Source organism: Egretta garzetta, unplaced genomic scaffold (genome assembly GCF_000687185.1).
Source record: "Egretta garzetta isolate BGI_Z169 unplaced genomic scaffold, ASM68718v1 scaffold214, whole genome shotgun sequence".
NCBI classification, from domain to species: domain Eukaryota; kingdom Metazoa; phylum Chordata; class Aves; order Pelecaniformes; family Ardeidae; genus Egretta; species Egretta garzetta.
In genome coordinates, this window is record NW_009259491.1 from 34775 (window position 1) to 57184 (window position 22410).

At 35.8% G+C, this 22410-nt stretch overlaps 1 protein-coding gene across 12 annotated transcripts in view; it reads left to right on the top strand.

Annotated features, from left to right (window-relative positions):
• ZMYND8 (zinc finger MYND-type containing 8) overlaps positions 1 to 22410 on the top strand; it is a 61524-nt gene that overhangs the window by 22530 nt on the left and 16584 nt on the right. For 10 of the 12 annotated variants that reach the window (XR_004841806.1, XR_004841807.1, XM_035892866.1 and 7 more), the window contains exons 3-13: positions 2699 to 2847; positions 7412 to 7630; positions 8541 to 8654; positions 10396 to 10488; positions 11650 to 11737; positions 12364 to 12419; positions 13500 to 13577; positions 14502 to 14617; positions 15716 to 16197; positions 18433 to 18573; positions 22132 to 22284. Coding sequence is in view for 10 of the 12 variants with exons in the window: in XM_035892866.1 (XP_035748759.1) it covers positions 2699 to 2847; positions 7412 to 7630; positions 8541 to 8654; positions 10396 to 10488; positions 11650 to 11737; positions 12364 to 12419; positions 13500 to 13577; positions 14502 to 14617; positions 15716 to 16197; positions 18433 to 18573; positions 22132 to 22284 (1689 nt within the window). In the remaining 2 variants the exon portion in view is untranslated. The remainder of the gene's footprint in view (positions 1 to 2698; positions 2848 to 7411; positions 7631 to 8540; positions 8655 to 10395; positions 10489 to 11649; positions 11738 to 12363; positions 12420 to 13499; positions 13578 to 14501; positions 14618 to 15715; positions 16198 to 18432; positions 18574 to 22131; positions 22285 to 22410) is intronic. The other 2 variants (XM_035892870.1, XM_035892873.1) reach the window with 1 other exon arrangement.

Below are 22410 nucleotides of genomic sequence, written 5' to 3' on the forward strand. Positions count from 1 at the left end.
TACGCAAGTATGCCAAGGTTAACATCAAGATTACATCATATGTATCACTCCTATTTTTACATCAGTATCGTTTGCCCTTTTTCACAACAGAAAAAAGTCCTTTGTTCATAGTCAGTTCATGCTCAATTATTGTTCCAAATACTTTTTTTTTATTTAAAGAAAAGTGCGTAGGTTGTTAATCTTATCTCCATTTGTGCAAATCATTATTGCAGCCAATTTTATTTGTCCTAATTGACTGTTTCCCCTCCACATTTGTACGAAGTACAGAAACCATGTAGAAACCTAATCCAGTTCTTCATTGTGCTATAGACCCTCTAAGATTTGTGCCAGGTGACAAATTACCATACTTTTGAATGTGATTCAGTGTAACTTTTCAATGGGACAGGGCATTATTCTGAATAGAGTTTTAAGCCAAACTGTGCTTTACTAGCTCACTCATAAGACTGTCTAATGAGAAAGTGTCAGTGGCCATATTGTGTGTGAGTCTCCTTACATGTGTTAAAATCATTCCCTGAGAGGGATGTTGTAGCTCAACAGAATTGTCTCATTCAGTAAATAGTTGAAAGTCAGACTGGGAGGCATTTGTGGGAGAAAGGTGTTTGTCCACTGTCCGTGTGAAAGAGTCTAGTGCTGTGGTTTTCAGTATGTTCTCTATTTGGGGAATTTTCAGTATTTTTTGGTGGATCTTTTTATAGCTGATTTAAATATATTGACAATAGACACTCTCTGATAGGTTGATCCAGTTACGGGTTGTTCTTCTGGTACCTCTGGTGTCCATTGGAGACTCCAGGTGAAGTGTTTTCACTGATGTTTTGGTGACTTGGCAGCCTGAGACAGCTCAGCCCATCCACCCAGCAAGGCCTGGAACGCAAGAATACAGATCTAGGAGGGAAGGGATACAGGATCACAGCAACCAGCAGTTTGATTGCCTCCAGCTTCTGTCACATAGCTGCCAAAAACCGTTGTTTGGAAAAAAAACCCACAACTTTAAGGCGGTGTTAATACCAAAAGCAGGATTTCTCCTTCTTGCTGCGTGTTCCAATCCAGTAGAACTGCTCTGCAGAATGCATTACAAGCATTTGTATGGCTGTGCGGTGCATGGGGTGATAGAAAAAAATTACTCAGAAATAAGTTATTTTTTAGACAGGTTTTATTCCTCAGTTGTTTAGCGTGCAGCCACAAAACCTTTGCACTAGCACATATGAGTAGGGGATTTAAAATATGGGAATGAATTTGCGGAGCATTCAGTTGTTTCTCTATGATACTGATGACTTCTGATCCCTGTAGTTTATCTATCATTTTGTTGCATGCATTAAAAGCTTAAGGAAAAAATCAGTATATTAAACCAACTCTGTTGAACTTCCACTTGTATTTTGTCACGATCATTTCCCTGTTCGATGATTGTCTATTAACAGCTGACTGCATACTTATTTCTTTTGAAAAATGTCAGTAAGTTCTTTGTAATTGAGCTGAGCATTTCATATTCATTAGGAATCATTTAAATTTTGTTCTGAGAAAATGAAGTTGCAAATGCTCTTATTTTTACCTAGGATATTTCTGATGAGCTTGTCAGTGATTTTTTTTTTTAAAGTGTATTAACTCTTTAAGTCTGTAAATAATTCCTCCTGAATATTCTGATGAACTCAAAACAGTGACCAAGTAAAAAAAAGATTAATTAAAAAATCTTAGAAGTATTAAAATAATTTAGCATAATTGGAGGAGTGAAGCAGACATGAAGGTCATCATAACAGATGTTAATTTGTTAGAGCTATGTCTCAATTTCCTTCTAATTTTTTAAAGAATTTTGCACATGTTTCAAAAAATGCAGTTCAGAGCCGCCAGGGCTACTTAGGTTGCTGGTGTGATGAGTTTACACTAAGATGACAATCCATGAAGCAACAGAGACACGTGCATATGCTCCCTTCTGCCAGCATGGTTACTTGGGATAGTAACTTCAGGCACGGATGAAGCTGTGACTTACTAAACTGCACTTGTTATTTGCTTGGTTGAATGTGAGAGCTCTGGCTGTGAGAGTCACTGAAAAGCTATGTTACTTCTGCTTGTTGGTCTGTCTTGCTGTCAAAAGTTACTACTTGACTGGGAGTCTTGTCTTCATTCTTATCTTTTTACAATCCAATTTAGCTGGTACTACAAATGACAAGCATTTGAGGTAGTATATTTATTTTCAGACTATAGGACAACTTCATTTTTTCTATTGACAAATTTCAATAAATTTATTTAAATATGAGAAATAAATTATGAGGGCTGAATTTCCTCTTACCATGTTTTAACTTCTGTTGCTTATGTTCCTAAATTACGTGAGTAAAGCTGTCAGGAACCGTTAATGTTGTTTCTCAGCTTTTAAAGTGTATGACACAAATTGGCATAGCACTCTGCTAAACTACAGAAATAATACTTTAAAAGATACTAAAATTTGAGATGAGATAAATGCCCAGAGTACAGTGGGAAAAGAAAAAAATATTGAATGTTAATCTAAATTACTATATTGAGAATTCACTTAACAGTGGCATTGCTTAGCAAGTCCGTGCTGTGCTTCCAGTTTTGTCAGTGACTGGGTGAAAGACAATTGAGAATTTTTATTCTGCCAGTGAAGGAGTGTGAATGACAAACCATAACCTTGTTTGAATGTTTTTCATCGATATGCACTCTTCAACCATATTGTTTGTATCTATTATAGATCCTGGCTCTGCCGAACGCACAGCACAAAAAAGGAAGTTTCCCAGCCCTCCACATTCCTCTAATGGCCACTCACCACAAGATGCATCAACAAGTCCTATAAAAAAGAAAAAGAAACCTGGTCTATTGAACAGTAATAATAAAGAGCAGGTAAGAGAAGTCATGGTCTTGGTATGCTAGAATACGAAACAATGAAGGATGTAGAGACAGCTGATCAGGAGCTCTGTCCTCTTTAGGAAGCTCCATTTTTGTACTCTGAGAAGTGGATATTCATTTTTGAATGCAGTGAGTGTAGAGTTGGCATTATAAATTGGATTTGGTTGTTCTTTTATTTTTGTTTTACAGCTGTATAAGAAAGACCACATGTGTCCTGGGTTTGGATTTCATAAAGCTAATAAGATGTATAACCAATAAATGCAATTTTGAACAAAAGTATTATGAAGGAATATAATAACAATAGCAACAACAACAATAATAGCTGTTATTAATTAAAACTGTTAAAAGGAAATGTTCAGGGGCTAGATTAAGAAAGATCTCATAATGTCGGTGGAAGTCTCTCATCTGCTTTCAGTCCTATTGCCAATTATTAACAAAAGTCCAGCTCCTTCCTTGGTACTCTGCGGATTCCCTCCCCTGCCTTTAAATTGCTGAGCAGTGTACACTCCTACCAAACTAGTTAAATCAAAGGGTCACACTGACAGTACTTCTCAGTCTTCATGCTTGAAACCTTATTTTCAGTGTCTTCTGAATATTGAAGTTGTAGCATTTGTTGTAGTTCTTAGAAGAACTTGACTCCAGAAGACTTTGACAATTTCTGATTCATTGTATGATGCAAGTGAATTATATGAAGTGTATTGAATAGCAAATGCTGTAAAGCACCTGCATCATCTTGGAGGAGATTATGTGAAAGCAGTCTTTAGACTTCCTAAAATTATTTCTCATCTAATCTAATAATAACATGCCTTTTTATTTTTCAAAGTGCTTTTGTGTGTCAGTGTATTTTGCCAGGACCATATAAACACAGGACTAAGTTCTGAGTGTTTAAAGCACTTTTTTCTGGTGTGACAGCATCCACATTAAATATTACCCTGGTACAATTGCACTGGCTAAGAAAGAAAATTAAATTCCTAATCACTGTAGTTGTCCTGGAACAAAGACTGTGGATAAATCGGGCCTTGCTAGAGAACAGTCTTACAGTGTCAAGTGCATTTTATTTAAGGATAATTGGGAGGTCTAGTAATAGCGTGTGTAGGCATGCTTACACTAGGTTAATATGGCTGGTTTGGCTTTTACTGAGCTTCACTGCAGGCTGTATAAATTCCTCTACATCCTAGACGTTTACTGGGGAAATGTTGCCCCACTGAAGTCTGAGCTTCTAACTGTGCAGTTAGAAGATAATTTTATAAACAGTGGAATTGAATCTTAGGGTATTAATTTCCACTTTTTATTCATGCATTTAGAAATATATGTGAAAACACAGTTGCAGTTGTTGAACTTGATACATTCCCCTCGGTAAATCCTTTTCTGTTTTCCAGGTATCAGACCTGAAATATTACAGGATAGAATAAAGTTGTATATCAAATGAAGAAAAGCAAACACATTTGCTTATTTTGCTGTATTTGTTTCAAATTAGCAAGAAAATATCATGTTTAGTTTTGTTTAGCTTTTACAAGTTGTTTTTAATTTAATAGTCTTGCATGTCAAATTTGAAATGGGCATGCCTGAAGATGATTGTTTCTAAAGTAGGTGCAAAACTCTGCTCTATATGGTAGCAGGAGTTGTTAAAGATTCTTTTACTGCTCAACAAGTATGAGCTAAGCATACAGTCACTTGTTTTGCTCTCAGGTTAAATTTCAAGTACAACGTAGCTGATGGCTGTGGTTCTGATTGGCTGATAAATCCATTTTGATGTATGACATCACCACAGGAAACCTCCAACTTAATATTCTACATTACAAAGTGTTTTGTAATATTTGAGTATTTCAAGATACTGTTACTAAAGTTATAGTTGCATGAAGCTTCATATTACAAGTTGTGGATGCAGTAACAGATCTTCAGAATGGTGCCAACAGGTATTTAAAGTGTTGAAATACAAGCAAAGAATTATGGAATTGTAGAGTGTAGCAAAGAGGATAAAAATCAGGAACTTCTGACACTTAATTGGTCAGTTGGTAACTGGAGTTACCAGCTTCAGGTAATTGAAGTTATCAGCTTGCTTTACTACTAGCTTCAGTATTAATTTAAACTGAATATAAATAGTGATCTTTTCCTCCCCAAAGCAGCACTAGAATACCTCTGTTTTTTCTTCAGTTTTCTATGTCATTCTACGGTTCTTCATAACTTTAATAAAGATTTTAAAACAAGTCCAATACCACATATTTGAGCTTGAATTGGCTAGTTGTGAAACAGTTGAGAAAACAAAGCTTTTCTTTCACAACTGTTAAAATTTTAATTCTTTAAGACTCTTTTAAACATTTTACTCTAGAACAAGTGAAAAAGGTGATAGATGTCTAAAAGATATAAGCATCCTTGAACAGAAAATAATTCCTCTCATGCTTTAGCAAAAATGGATTTCAGTTTGAATGTTAAGAGCTGATTTCTGTGGAATAGTTTCACAGGTTTTGTATTTGTCTCAAAGCAGTACCTTTGATTCTTACGAAGTTAGTGTGGGTACACTGCTTATACTCACTTCAAAGTCAGAATAGGTATTAAATTATTCTGGTAATTTCCTTTGTCTGCAGTTGAGGAAATGTCCCATAGCTGCCTCTCCACATATACACTCTTGAGATTTTGGTCTCACAGCTGTCGTGCATACAGCTACAAACAAAACACATGTCTGCACTGTAAATTGCAACTTCCCTTTCTTCACTCTGGATTCCCATATGCTTTTGTATCTGTTTGGATGACTGTAGTAGTAGTACATTTGAAATACAGTTAAAGCTGTACACTGTGCCTCTTATTCCACAGGATCTCCTAGAACCTTCCTTCTGAAAGTCTTGTCATGTTAGCTGATTAAATATATGTACAGAAAATAACACTTTGCCCATTTCCCTGGTGGCAACAAAGTATCTTTTTAGTAGCTGTATAATCTGTAGAATAGAAAATTAAAAACATCAAACCTGATAGAAATTTCAGTGAAATTTTAGGTAGCAGTATGCTTTGGGAATGTTTGTGGGTAACATCCCTTCTTTGCCTAAAATATTATACAGTGTCAGATAATACCACTATAATAATATTGAATAGGAGATAACAGTATTTATAATCATAATTATATAGTTATAATAAATGTTATTTGATGTTACATAATATTTAATAATAATGGCAGATCATAGCTCTTCTGGTGTATCTTTTGAGATATAACATCTTCAACTGGGTTGTCACTTCTGTGTCATCTAATTTGACCTTGAAGGTCCTCTATTCATGCAAATAATTAGACCTTGTCCTTTGTAACTTTAGAAATGTAGACATACCACGGTCCAAGCTGGCATGATGGTGGCTTCTGGTGACATTAATTTATGCCCTGTGTGACTAATTTTGTACAGGATGCTGCAGAGGTATGGAACATGCATATGCTTGCACTGTTCTATGAGTCACCTGAGCATGTGACAGCTCAAGGGTCTGAGAACTCGCAGATGTGTAAATGGTGTAGGTAAAAATTACCTGAGAATCAACCAAAATGGTTCTGCAAACTGCAAGCGTTTGGATAGTTACAAGTAATGTCATGAGCAAATGGGTTTACATCAAACAAAAAAATCACAGTAAATAAACTGCCTAAAACTCAAGATCGTTTCCCTCCACACCCTCCTCAGCAAACCACTCCTACAATTGATAGCAAACAGAAAGTTCCCTTGTCATTAATAAATAGAATGTAGTTTTCCAATAAATGTTAGCAGCTCTTCAAAGCTGATCTAGCAAACTTTAGGTATCTGGGGACCCATTTTAGCCATCCCAGGCTCTTTGCTTCTTGTGTTTTTGGCATCAGCTGTGTAATCTTTGAGCTGTCTGGAGCTCAAGTGGAAGACTAGTTCATGCAGTTTACAAAGTTAACACTATTTTCTAGTGCAGGCAAACCAGCGGAGATTGTGAGTCTTAAATTCTGATATGCATTTAAATGGTGGATTAAATCTCTCCCAGTGTTCCTGCTTCTGTAGCAGAGGTGGCTTTCAGGATGTGAATTCGTTCCTTTGTCATCCTGATCTACAGTTTGCCTTATTAATCAAAAATCAGCACTGGCTTGCTTCATTGTACAAAGTTGTGAACTGCTGCAACTTAGGACAGATTTGCATGGTGTTCAACTTCTTGTTTCAGGACTAACTTCTTCTGTTGTCCCAGGTTTAACCACCACTAAATATCTCAGTATTTAGCTTGCACAGCCACATGGAATTCTGAGTTCAGAGGACCTTAGCTTCTATAGCAATACTTCTTTCTTGAAGATAAAAGTGTTTACTGACTTTTGTTGGATTGCATGTCTTACACTCGATGCCCTCACTTGCCACAAAAATTTATTTTCCTTGTTGAGTTTAAACTGGCATTTGACATCTGAATAGGAAGTAAACCTCTTTATAAAAGATTTTGTGCAATGAATAAGATACTGTGCTTGCATAAATGTTATTCAAATGCTGTAAACTGCTGTTTGCTTATATATTATGAATATTATTTGAAAAAATGCAAATTTGTTTTGAAACCAAACCTGTTTTTCTTGCCTACATTTCAGTCAGAACTAAGACATGGTCCGTTTTACTATATGAAGCAGCCACTCACCACAGACCCTGTTGATGTTGTACCACAGGATGGACGGAATGATTTCTATTGCTGGGTTTGTCATCGGGAAGGCCAAGTCCTCTGCTGTGAACTCTGTCCTCGGGTTTATCATGCTAAGTGTCTGAAACTGACAGCGGAACCAGAGGGGGATTGGTTTTGCCCAGAATGTGAGGTTAGTTTGATATAAGGAGTGGGTTTCTTTCCTGTTTGTGAGAGATAAGCAGCTTTTTTGCATTCTGAAATGTTTCTGGTTTATTCCTATATTGCCTTTTGGTAAAGGTACCACAAAAATTTGTCCAGAAGAGGAGGCATCCATTGCTGCTTCACCATTTTTTCTGTGTGTGTACCTGGATTGTGTTTGCCTTCTTACCAACGAGTCTTCAACTTCCTTTTTGTTTCCATCTGCAGAGAAGACACCATTTCAAAGAGTGATCTCTTCACCAGGCACCTCTAATTCTGAAAACATTCTGCAGTTTTGACTAGTTTAACTTGTGCTTCTTCTAGTGGGCTGATGAGCTCTGCAGCAGTGCAGAAAAAAAGTGCACTGTAGGGTCAACATAAAGAAGTGGGTATTTTGTTACTATTTTTTTCTGCAGGACTGAGGAAGAATTTAATCATTCTGTTCCAGTGATTCCTGGGGAGAGAACATTTAGTATCAAACTGTCTTTAATGAAAGCAAATTGGTTTATCATGTGTTTTTCTTTGATCACTTCTTGTATTAGAGCCCAGGTAACCTTCTCACTCACCCACATTGCTGTGAACCTGTGCTGTATTTGGGTATTTCATGTATTCACACGTTTACTTTGCATGATCTTGAAAATGCTGGATAATTTTCTGTTTGTGTCCCGCCCCGCACCTCCCTCCCCACCCCTTTTTTTTTTTTTTGTTTAACATTTCCAGGAAAAAAAAAGGTAAAAAGGAAAAAAACAGGTAAAACAAGTACAATACATTGCATCATCAGAAATGTTTTGGTTTTTAGAAGATAGTTATTATCTTCCATCTCAATGCCAGAATGTTTCAGTGGAGAAGAATTTACCTAGAAATATTTGCTGACAATATATATTTTTAATCTTAACTTCTAGAAAATCACAGTTGCAGAATGCATAGAAACACAGAGTAAAGCTATGACAATGCTCACCATTGAACAGCTATCATATTTACTGAAGTTTGCACTACAGAAAATGAAACAGCCAGGGGTAAGAAAGATATTTATTTATTTACTTATTATTTATTTATTTATTAATGCTTGGATCATATGCTTGTCATAATCCTGGGCTTTGCTTCCTTTTGTGGATTATAAACCTATCTTATTTTATCAGATTGTATGTGACAGCTTCAGCGCTGCCTGCCAGCTGTCTAGTACAGACAGATTAGTCTGTATATACTGTTTCGGTGTATAAAATGTAGTTTCTTGATGTAACTTCTGGATGTAGTTTAAGTAGGTTTAGTGAAAATATAATGTGGCTTTCCAGTGGGATGGGCTGTTTTCTCACTTGCCAAAAGTGGACAATTGGGTCTCTTGAGATACAAGGGGAATGAGGAGGCATGATCTCTTACCCACACAGTTACGTGGGTGGGAACCTTAGGCACAGACACTGTTACATTATTGAAAACAGTTGAAAACCTAGCTTCTGTCCGTTAGTAAAAATGGTTCTTCCACAAAAAAATTTGTTGTATCATCATGTACTTCTAAAACACTGAAGAAATTTTCCTCAGTGTAGTGAAAACCTGTGCCACTAACTTTCATGCAATGTGAGGCTGCTGTTCTATGAATTTTTATCACGGGAGGTAAAACTGCTCTTCTTCCAACTTGTACCTAACTCCATGTGTCTGTCTGAGACTCACCTCTCAAAATCACCATGCCTCTTAAGTTTCAGCTATTCCAGTCGCTCATTCTTGCTTCTAAGTTTCAACGGTTCTGGTCAGTTCTTTACCATGCAAGCGTTGCCTAGTTTTCATATGTGCGAAGAAAACAGTAAATCAAAGTACGGTATGATGAATTGCCAATTCTTAACTCCTGTTGCCTTCTTGTTCCTGTATGCAAAGTTAGAGGAGCAGGGAGAGTCTCTGTGCCTGCATTGTTACAGTAAAATATGTTGGGAAGACCAGATGTGCAGAATCATGGGCTCTCTGCAACTCAGATCTCTCTATGATAGGTATTTTAGCAGAACAATAGTGACAATTTCTGGGGAGGTTACTCCTAAGTACTGACAGATTTGGGGTTTTGGAATCGTTTTACTACAGAGTGGTAAATACTGTCCTGTCAGATGGAGCTGTTGGAAGCTTTAAGTACTGCTTTGCAGAAGTGTTGGTGTTTGTTTATATTGAATTCACAAAGCATTTTGAAAATGTGGCTAGAAAGCTAATGTTTAATGAATGTTATTAAGATATTTTGCCCTTTAGGCATTTTACTAATAACCTGTTGTTTTGGTACCTGCGTACTTTAATTGGCTGTGTTTGAAGAATTGCAGTCCCTCCACATTAGCGGATAAAATGCAGAGTCCCACTGGTAAAAGTTTAAATGTATTTGCATTACACTGTTTTGAAATTTATTATTTTAATGAGAGTCTGAAAATGAAGTATTTGTGAATCTAGTGAACTGGAAATTTAGTAAGTGTCTTTATTCTGCTAAAGTCTATCTGCTGAGCCTCACCTGATACTCCTTGCAAAAAAACCCTACTGTAAATAATAACAGTACATTTTACAACCCCCTAACTTTTGCCATTCATTACTTCCAGCATATGAAAAATCAGTTAAATGAGACCTTTTAGTTCCTCTTGTTCTGCCAGTATTTCGTTACTTTGCAAAATTTTATAATTACCTTTAAAGACTTTTCTTTGGCATCACAGTTGGAAGTAGTATTATAATGAGTATAGTGTCATTGATGAAACTGTTAAATATTAATAAGCAGTGTGATTTTTTTTTTTTTCCTAACAGACAGAGCCATTTCAAAAGCCAGTTTCACTGGATCAACACCCAGATTATGCAGAATATATCTTTCATCCAATGGACCTTTGTACATTAGAGAAGGTTTGTATAAAACTAAGGGAGGAAGGTTCCTGGATTTTGATTCCTGTCGTTAAGATTTCTGGAGTGTTTGATGGGAGGGGAGAGAGGTTGCTTGAAATTATTGTGATGCTTTTTTTTTGTTATTATAAATGCCAGTTCAGTTACAACTTAAAAACTGTCATATGCCAACTGAACAAGTCCACTATTTTGTCTGAACCAGTAAATTGCTCAGGAAAGACAGTATGAAAAAGACAAGCTTACACTCATGACTTCCTCCTGTATAAATTCATCTTATTCCAGGAATGATGATTTGGGGAGACTTCATTAATCAGAGTTTGCATTTGATCATGATGTTTGTAAGCTATTAATGGATCAATGGTCCATTAATTTGGGACCATTTCAGTGTATATTCAGGGGTCATTCCAGACTCATTTTACTGGTCATTCAACAGATACTGTTATCTGCAGTGCATCTGAGGTGTGGACGAAAAAAAGAAACAGTCAAGAGGTTGATAATGGGACTTTCATTCTCAGTTCAATAATAGTTTAAAAATTTCAAATCATAAGAAGTTTGCCATTCCCCACTGCTTAATGAAGAGTGAAGCATTTCAGAGTTTTGTTCTGCTAGGACCTGGTGAAGAGACAGCAAGTTTTCATTCTCCATGTTCTTTACAGTGGAGCTTGATGTCTTCATGGTATAAAGGTGTAACAAATCCATGTGACTGATTTTATCTAATTGAGTTACTTTACCCAGTGGGTAGACTGAAATATCAAGCATACTATCTTATGTACTTTGAGCAGTAATTTTTTCTGGGTCCTGTAAGAATTAAAAAATAAAAATGCTGTTTAGTGATAATATGTCAGTAGAAGAAACCAAGGACTCAGTTTTCTGAAGAGACATCTGAAGAGACACTGTTTCAGGAAATGAACACTTTTTTTTTTGAAATGTTAAAGATGCTGGTCTAAATAATTCATTATTTAGAGTAAATTTAGACAGTTCATACATTTTCAGGGCAGTCAAAAGACACCCTGAATTTGGCAGACTTAAGTATTTAGATCATAGTTCTTACAGTAAATAAGTCGGTTTTATTAATCGTAGGACTGATAGGAAACAGTGTTCAGGAAGAAGCTGTCATTTTAGTCATCTCTGTTTCCTGATTCATTCTTAATTTTTTCTTTACAGAATGTTAAAAAGAAAATGTACGGTTGCACTGAAGCATTTTTGGCTGATGCCAAATGGATTTTGCACAACTGCATTATTTACAATGGGGGTAAGTATTAATCTGTACTTACATCATCAAATATGAAACTTTGAAATAGTTAAAGTCATAGAGCAATTTGTAGACTTCTAGTTGGCAAATGCTGACAGTATCTTCCTGTTAATGACCACAGTGCCTAAACACAGATTTTTTTTTTTTTTTTAACAACTGGCATACATAAAGCTGTAGGACCAAATACAGTCTGTGCTGTCACTTCCTCACTCCAACTTAAAAAAATTTCAAATCAGTTAGTCATAGAATGGTTTGGGTTGTAAGGGACCTTAAAAATCATCTGGTTCCAACCCCCAAGTTGCTTCAGCGTTTTGCATTGTGTAGCACTTTATAGGAGACCTATTTGAGGAGATAGTACAGCATATCCCTCTCTGAGAGAGTGCATCAATGGTGGGCAGACGGCAGGAGGCCTCAAAAAAGAACATTTAAAAGTTGTTACCATCTTATGTTGAGAAGTGCCTACCTTCTGCTTTTGCAAGCATATAGTTTACACATACATGTTTTACGTCGCCTCTTTAGATGTTCTCTTTTGTCTTTAATGGTAACTTTTAAAACTAAAACCTGTGATTTTATCATCATTCTAGCATAACAATTTTCTTGGTTAAAGCATTTTGTTGTTTCCTCAGGAAATCACAAATTGACACAAACAGCAAAAGTCATCATCAAAATCTGTGAGCATGAGGTATGTGTGTCCCAATTAACTTAATTGTTCTGCATTTTTAAAGTGTACCATTTCATGTATTTGTCAGCAAATAATATGTTTGCTAATGTGTGTATTGTGTAACTATGATTTTTGTAGACTTTCTTATGTTTAGATGCGCATATCTATGGCCTACAGAATGATTTTTGGCAAGGGCATTGCTAAGGTGTCTTCTGTTAGGATAATCACTTGCAGGGGGGAGGGAAAAGAAGAAAGTGGACATAGGGATTCTGTGCAAAGACACCTATCTTCCAAAGGAATATTTGGAGTTGGAAAAAGAGACCCACATCTTCTGATTCTTAGATGCATTTTTGGTGGTTCTTGTGCTGTAACAATATGAAATTCCTCTGAATGAATGCAAAAATGACTGCATGCATTCTTAACTGATGATTTGCAATGATTTTATTTCAGTGGCAATCCATAATGTTAAGTATTACAAAAACTTGCTATTCTAAATGTAATGTATTTGAACAATATTTTATTGATAAAATTTATCTGATAATCTGACCCTTTATGTAAGAGTGCTTTCTCCATCCCCACGCTGACACAGAGTTATTAATGATTCACATAAATTCTGAGAATTTATCAGTTCTTAATAGAACAAAATCCATGTGTAACCTGAGCCTGATATCTTAAATAGTTTATACAATGAGCATAAGGAGTAAAATACTTTATTTTTGGTTCTGCATAAATTATTAAACTAAATGCCCCATTGAGATTAGATTTTTGCCATTGGAAGAAATGATCATAAATAATTCTTTATCACTGAAATAAATACAACATCAAACAAAAGTGGGTTTTTTTTCTGGAGTAAATGACAGTAGCATACAATCTGAAGAGTGATATAAAAATGTGACTGATGTATTAACTGAGATGCATATGTTACAGGGGCAGAAAAAGATGGGTGTCTGTCAAAAGTGTTGATTTCACAACAAGTAGATGTTGATTTATGACACAAATTTGTAGAAGAATGATGCTAGCAAACTAGAAAGGCTAACGTAATAACACTGATCACCCTTTGGACTTTGTTTGAGCTCTTTGATAACTGCTTTTTCTTTTCAGATGAATGAAATTGAAGTATGTCCGGAATGTTATTTAGCTGCTTGCCAAAAACGAGAAAATTGGTTTTGTGAGCCTTGTGTAAGTTAAGGATTATGGTAGTCTAGCTAATACATTAAATTAACAGTTCTCATTTGACTGTTGCTTGTTATCCCCCCATTGATTTAAACCTATGGTGGTTACTGAGTCAAGGAAAGCTGCTGTAGTTTACTAAGTAGCCTGTGCTTGTGCATCATGCTGTTTGTGGAGTCAGACTGTCAAGATGTTTAGCTGTAATACTACATGCTTTCACAAAAGGATTGGTTCAGTCAGAAATAACTGTAAAGGGTGTCAGCAAGCAGTTCACAACTTCTCTATCCTCAAACATAAGTTATCTGCTCCTGAGTCATCTGTGCTTGCATGTGGTACTTGCACTCAGGGTAAGATTTCTGGAATTTGAATGTCTTTTTCTGCAGATGTGGATCTGAGAATTTAGACTTGATTTTTCTTTCATGACCTATCAGTAGATTGTCTCTTTTCAGTTTTTCTTTAATACCGCACCAAACTTGGGAAGACTCCTTAAGATTCTTAACTAGAAGTGTACAATCCATCAAGTTCTATCTTGGACTTAAGTGAAAATTAGAGAATTTGAAGGATTGGCCATAGCCTAACTTATGTTACATTACATATTTGGAAAGGACTAATCCAAAATAAATGAATAAAAAAGTGCAACTATGATGTGTTTAATTGAGGTACTTAAGGTTTCATGGTTTTTGGGGGTGGTTTTTTGGGTTTTGGGGTTTGTTTGGGTTTTTTTTAAATTTATTATTTTGTCCTCCAAGGATTTATTATGTATATATCAAGTATATAGTAAAACGGAATCTTGTATTTGGCAAGTGTCTTGTGCATGTTGGATCTTTATTGAATCTACGTAATACATAAAATAATAATTAAAAAAGTTATTTATCAGATTCAGAGGTAATACTGCTTGTATTTTCTTACTGTGTATTTTGCCTCTTCTTCTAGAGCAATCCCCACCCTTTGGTCTGGGCTAAACTCAAAGGCTTTCCATTCTGGCCTGCTAAAGCACTGAGGGATAAAGACGGGCAAGTTGATGCCCGTTTCTTTGGCCAGCACGACAGGTAGGAATGTAACCAAAGGATGTCTTTGGCTGTACTTAAAAAAAATTCTTATTATAATTTTGTGCTCTTAGAGTTTTTGGATCCTATCTTTTGAGCCGTGACCCTAATAAACTATATAGTAGTGTAGCATATACAGTCTTAGTTTCTTACATGATGTCTGCAGAATGTAAGTCATGTGATTATAAGATTAATACATACATAATCTCAATGAGTATGCAAGTTAATTCCAGCTTTGTGCTACAGAGAACAGTAGTTCCTAAGGATAGAAGAGGCCAATAAAGTTGTTTATGTTGTCTAAACACTATGGGAATAAACAGATAATTGTAGATTTAAAAAATAAAGGAAAAAACCAGAAAATCTAATCTGTGTTGGAAATGCCAGTTTTGCTCTGAAAGGAGTTAAGTTTTCTGTACTTGTGAACTCCCTGCATGAAAGAAAGCTGTGATGAATGAGTTGATTTGTCATGAATTGAAAATATAAAACTATATAGCTGTAAAAACGTGCTGTAAAAAAAATAAATGTATAGGGCCATATTTCTTGATATTCTGGTATCTTGGAAGGCACAGTTTTAGAGTCTGCCTTATTTCATGGTAAACAAAATCTGTCTAATAGTTGTTGATGGAACTTTTCCTGGCATTGAGGAGTATACCCTGACATGGGGTGTAAAATAGAATGTTATGTTTTTAAGAATGTGGTTGTGAAGTGATTTTTTTTTTTTTTTTTCCTGACCTGCTTTTTATGGCTTCCTGCTGTGACAGATGGAAAGACCGTTTAGTTATGGTCATCTTACAGTTCCATAGACTATTCTAATTAGGAATAATTGTCATACTTGACCAGTGTTTATTCATGTGTTATGTGTTACTGGGTAGAGTAAAATAAACTAGAGATAATCTAAGACATGCAATGTACTTTACTCGCCAAAAATAAGCACTGAGCTATTAAAAGAAGGTGTGAGAGATGGTCCTTTGAAATGATCTGAGGTGTGCATATCTTTATGATTAGGCTGAAATAAATTAGTATGTGCACAAAAGTTGCCAATGTCAGTCCACAGCGTGAAAGGTAGTTGTATTATCTCTTATTTTTGTGTTTTATATATAGGGCCTGGGTTCCAATAAATAATTGCTACCTCATGTCTAAAGAAATTCCTTTTTCTGTGAAAAAGACTAAAAGCATCTTCAATAGTGCAATGCAAGAAATGGAGGTTTATGTTGATAACATTCGTAGAAAATTTGGAGTATTTAATTACGCACCTTTCCGGACGCCATATACTCCCAACAATCAATACCAAATGTTATTAGACCCTGCAAACCCAACTGCTGGAACTGCAAAGACGGACAAACAAGAGAAAATCAAACTGAACTTTGATATGACAGCATCACCCAAGATTCTAATGAGCAAGTCTATGCTGAGCAGTAGTACTGGTCGCAGGATTTCATTGACAGATATGCCGCGGTCACCAATGAGTACAAACTCATCAGTTCACACTGGATCTGATGTTGAACAGGATGCAGAGAAAAAAGCAACTTCCAGTCATTTTAGTGCCAGTGAAGAATCCATGGACTTTATTGAGAAAAATACAGGTAAAAATAAAGGGGGGAGAGGGTACAGGACTTTGCGTTTGGTTGATGCACCAGTTTTATTACATGTACTGTTTAAAGACTGTATTATGACTCATTTTATGAAGACATTTTAGAAAAAAAGATGGGTTTAACTTTCAGTATTACAGATAATAAATAACAGTCCTTTCTGTCACATTGAGAAAGAATAAATAATCTTCAGAAGTGGCCAAGACCCTTCAGTTTAAACAGCAAGAAATAGTTGTAACTATCAAAATGAATGGAGAGTGGAATACAAAAAGAGTTACAATTGTCATGATTAGGAGGCATTCTATTTAATATTTGATAGCTCTTTTTCAAGGCAATGAGCTTAATTTATAGTGTTCCCAACAGTGTGGCTAAAATATGATGGAACTACAGTTCCATAGGCAGAGTGGATAAAGAGAAAAAGGAGTGTAGAATAAAGCATTTGGACTTCTCAGGCTTATAATGTAGTCAAACACTAAATGCTAGCTAGTTTTGTGGCACTCAGGCAAACTACTTTATCTTATTTTTTTTTTCATCCGTAAAAGAAAGTTCATCACTATCTGAAAGAAATGGCACAGTGTATTAATTAATGTGAGTGTTTTAAAACTTTGGTTTTGGTGAGAGGATGTCTTTGTGTAGAAAACTAAACCAAAATGTTCCATTAAAATTTTTAGATAAAATGCTGTTACATTTTTATTTATTTATTTATTACAATCTTACTCTTTCTAGCCAATAAAGGCTAGGCTGTGAAACCACCTTTGAGTACAAAAGCATCTTGTGTTATGATCCTGTACATCTTAAGAAAGTGATGACAAAGTAATTGTCTGAATTTAAATATATGAAAATACTTGAATTTTTCAGTAGAGTAACATGTCAAAAGGAATAATTCATTTTATACATAAATTAACATGTATACGTGCGTACAGCTCTTACACAATAAGGTATAGCTAACAGGCCCTGTTTTGTGTCTTAAAATATAGAGCTTTTGGTACACCATATTATTTTTTCTTTATAGTAGTGGAGATATTAATGGAAAGTCACATTAAAGCTATTTTGTCAGATAAAAATAAAAGAAGATGACAGATGTTACCATAGTACTGTGGATTCTTGATTATCACAGCAATTATTGGGAATTTTTCTAACTTTTTCTCAGGCCTTGCTGTCATTTGTCCCAGCGCATAGAAATGCTGGATTGGGCGTAACAGCGGTTAAACTAGAATATTCAGTTTCCCACCTGCCATTTCTACCTGTATATTGTTTCAAATGCTAGCTTTTGTACTATTTGCTTTATGTATAAACTTAGCTGTCCTATTACTGGAATCTATATGTTTCAGTTAAAATGTAAATTAAATAACTTGTTTGCTGTAAAAAGCGATTCAAGTAGTATGACTGCACCATCCTTAGACAAGAAGAGTTTTATTTGGATTCCTCTGTTGTGCATTGAGTGATGTGTAGAAAATAACTTGGAAACAGCTACTGAAACAGCAGGTATTGCTACTGTTTAGGAATCGGAAAATGTAGAGACAATCCTGGCTGTACTGGGCAAGAAAAAGTGTCCAATAGTGAGTTTACAATGACATTTTCAGAGCATTAAGCAGAGATGTAACAGACAGAAATTAGTCTCTTGCTGACAAAAATTAGTCTGTTCTGGACTGTTTGTCTGTTTCCAGAAGTTTGTTTCTGAAACATTATTTCATGGAGATTTTAAAGGCTCAGAGCATAGGATTTTGCTTAAACTCTGTATATATTAGAATATCAGAGACATTTGGTTACTGATCTCCAGGTGTACTGATTAAACTTACTATGATTTGTACTTCTAATTCTCTGTTAATTACCTAGAAAATGGGGTAGGTAGGGTTTTCTATGTGTACATACAAACGTGAATTAAAATAGATAGCAATTTAGAGTGTCAGAATTTAATGTCTACAATAACCAAATCTTGAAAGTTAGAAACTTTCTGTCACTGCAAGCAGAGTGGTTTTGAGGATAAGCACACATTTGGCCCATCTATATAGCTGCAGTAAAATTATTTTCGTTACAATTTCTTTGTTTATTAAACTAAAATTAAAGGGATTGTTGTAACTTACAATGGATGCATAACACAGTGTTGACATTATTAAACAAAAGTCCTTTCCCTGCCTGTGTAGGTTTAAAAGCTGCTTTGTCCCGGTGAATATGGCTTTATAATGATTATTTTTAAATCTGTCTTTTATTAATTTTGTACCTTTTCAGCTTCTCCAGCACCAACAAGAACGGGTCAAGCAGGGAGCTTGTCAGGCAGCCCCAAACCTTTCTCTCCTCAAGCATCAACGCCAATTTCTGCCAAGCAAGAAAGAACTTCCACTCCAGGAAGCATTCTGAATCTTAATCTTGGTTAGTCTAAACCTTTGAAAATCTAATACTGTTATAGCTGAATAAATTACATAGGTGTCAGTGCAACAGAATATGAACAAACTCACTTGTATGTGGCTTTAAATGATCAAAGGGCGTTAAACAAGACGTATGTAATTGATCAAATATGCTGTTCTTTTTTTGTTACGTGAAAGTTCCTATTATTGTTTCTTCTTGTTGATGAAAGGAAATACTTACAGGATTTTTTTTTTATGCTGAGCTATACAAATGAATGTTTCTAAACAGTAGGTAAGTTTCTAAAGGTTTTAATTACATGAACATTGCTGCTCTTCACCCCTCAGTGTCTCAAGTCAATCGCTGGCAAGGTTTTCTTGTGGTCTTTAGGATTTAGGATTTACTAGGGTTTCTTCTCTCTCACTGCCTTCACATCACCTCCTCATTGACCATCCCTCTCTAGGGTGATAGATGGATGAAAAAAATTAGCAGATGTCTTGAAATCCCTAGAAGTAAATTTTGGGATTCTGGAATTTTGAAAGATGGAATAGGTGAGTACTAAGTTGGTAAAATGGTTCTGGAAGTCAAACGGATGTACATCAGTTTCCTCAGTCATGCTTTGTTCCTGTGAGTATTCTGATTTAGTTCTGGTTACTTTTTACCTCCAAATGATATTACATGTAGAAACAGGATTCTGCCCCTTGGTGTTAGCCAAATACTTCAGGAAGGCTTGAGCTTAAATGCTGAATTCGTGTTTTCAGTGAGTTACAGATATTCTGATTCTGGATACAAGCTCACAAGTATATTTTTCAGTGTGTTAATCTGTGTGGACATAACCGTAGAACTAATTTCTTCTGCTGCACTGCGGCTGTTTGTTGTCTTATCTGAGGAGACAATGCATTTGGACAAACGTTAAAAAATGTGTAGTGCTGCAGTAGTTTTGAGCCACAGATGGGAGACATCAGCTGGAGCACAGAATATTTTGAATAAATAGTGTGGATCGGAAAATCAGATGTTATGGTCCCTGAGCAATACCATGAAAAAACAGCTAGTATGCTTTTGTAATATCAGTTGTTTTTTCAGCAATAGGGGAGTTTCCGTTGCTAGATATACTCTTTGGTGCTAGGAATGAAAACGGCAACCCTTCTTCATTTAATAGAGTCAGCTGTGCCAGACGTAGATTCATCTGTGAATCCTGTGGTTTTCAGATATGACTTACTGTGTCTCATTGCCATACATAATGTGAACAGAGTTTCTCTCTGAAAAAAACAAAAAAAAGTGAAAATCCGGAAAACAAGGACACTTACGTACCTTGAGCAGAGGACTAGGAGGACTCTGTGATCATCCTTCAATTCAGCAATAACGAAGGAAAAATAATGGAAACAAGCCACCTGTTGTTACTGGCAGACTGGCTAAATTGAAAAATGGAGGTGTGAATGACCAAGCTATACCCAGATTGCTTGGAAGAAATACATATTCCAGATAGTATAGGATCCATCCTTGTGAAACAGAGGCAGAAAAGATAGAACAACAAATTTGACCAAGAAAGGAGTGAAAATTTTCAGGTTGGTAATGAGAAAAAGTAAAGACATTGGAGATGAGAACTTGAAGATTTCTCCACAATGGGCTAGTCTGCCCTTTGGCTCTGTTTTCTTTTTACTAATACTTTGACATTAACGATACAGATTGGAAATCCAGATCTCAGTGAGACCTCCTTGTAGGTTAGAGAAATTTGGATTGCGAGACTTCTTTCATATATTAAGATGTAGGGTTGCCTGGTGAGTGTTACAGTAACTTGACTTCACCCATTCTCATTTTTTCTGCTGTTTGTATCCTGCCATGTAGTTAACTAAGGCTGTGAAGGCCTTGAATCATATTCTGTACTAAGACTGATAGAGCCACTAATGCTTTGGAATTAGAGTGGATTGGGTGACATAGTTAGCACAGGAAGAAGAAACCTAATTAAGTAAAAATTTCCAATACAAGGAACGAATTTTCAGAAGTTCCTAAGTCACTTAGAACCTTAAGTTTTATTTTCAAAATTTGCACTGCACTGAGAGAGATAGAGGTTGTATTATGTTTAGTCTCTTCCAGTATGAATATGTGACATGAGTGTGAAATTCGTTATTACTTTTTGTGACTGTTTCCCTGGGACTAGAAAGGATGATTGAGTGTTATTTGGACTGAATTTGTGTATGCTATAATGCATATATATTACAAGTCTGGATGATCCAAATTATAGCCTGTATATTATAGCTATGTGGGGTTGCACCACACAAGTTGCTGCCTCTCTCTAGGAAGAGATGAGGAACTGCTATTTCAGCAGTAAACAAAATCTGTGTGACTTGAATGGTTCCTTCTGTACCTGCTCTATCTGTAATATAGATTCTATTTGCAACCTGATAGGAGATAGAGTAGCCAAGCCTGATGGAGACAGCTGTACTGAGTTGAGTCATTATGTACTACGGCTCTTCAATTTTAAATGTGGAATGTACCTTGATATTAAGTTCAAACTTGTAAAGAATGTCTGGTCAGAGGAAACATTGGCTCAGCCCTTCGTATTTATTTCCCTTTTCTCTGAGTTGTGCATCAACAAAACAGGTCTTGTAAATATATGGGGGGGGTGTGGGGGGTGTGTTAAAGGAAAATAAGGCAACGATGGACATCTTTAACTGCTGTGTAAGTGAAGCACAAATCCACATTGTGCCAGTGTTGCCTTTTGTCTTCTTCATGGCCTCTGTCCTTTTCCAGCATATGACGTTGGCTACCGTGAGCCAGTTTAAGGAGCTGAACTGGCCAAACGTAATTCTTCTCTGCATTCCTTCCCCCTTCCTCTTCCCCCAAACAAGCATCTAACTCCGTTCTGGTTTAGTGCCCGGAGCACTAAGGGGAGCATCAGCAGTGTTGCCAAAGAGTAAAGGATAGGACTATGGAACAGAAACATAACCTCTGAAATTGAAAAATTGAAACAAAAATGTGAAACTTAGTTGCTAAGACAGTTTTAGCTGTAGCACTGTAGTCTGTACTCTGTGCAGACAGGCCTGTATTTTTCAGAGTGAAAATTCTCTACACGTATAGGAGAACTCAAGAGAAGATTTTGCTGACATACATTGAAAAATTTATTATTTTATCTTAAATTTATTTATCTAGTGTAACAATCCACATTTTTATTTCTATTCTCATGACTTATCTTTTGAATTTTAAATGGTGACTATGAGGATTTTTATTCCTATTTGATTTTCTCTGTGAAAATATTACTACTAGTAGTAAATAACAGCAGTAGCTTACTAGAAGTGCTGTTAGCTTACAGACCTGAATGATGATTTCTTGATAATTTGACATTGACGGAGAAAATGTCCACATAATTGATGCATGCATTTTGCATGTGAAATATGTAGTATCAGAGAGGAGGTATCTGTTGTTTGTAGTAAAGTCATTTTAGATTTATTATTTAACCCATAACGATTAAAAAAGTGAAATGTTTCAGATAGTCTGCATTGTTACTCAGTAAAATTTGTCTTATCTGCACAGTGATATATTTTCTTTTTGTAAAATATTTTTCTTAGTTCCTTCTTCTTTTTCTAGATCGTAGCAAAGCTGAGATGGATCTGAAAGAGTTGAGTGAGTCAGTCCAACAGCAGACCACTCCTGTGCAACTCATTTCACCAAAACGACAGATACGTAGTAGGTTCCAGCTTAATCTTGACAAGACAATAGAGAGTTGTAAAGCACAGCTTGGTAAGTGTATCTCAAGAATATAATGGACATCTGAAGGATACACTTCAGTAGATTTTGAATTGGAGTTTAAAAGAAGTTGTCGAATAGTAAAATCTTAAATATTTTATGCATTAAAACAAGAGTAGA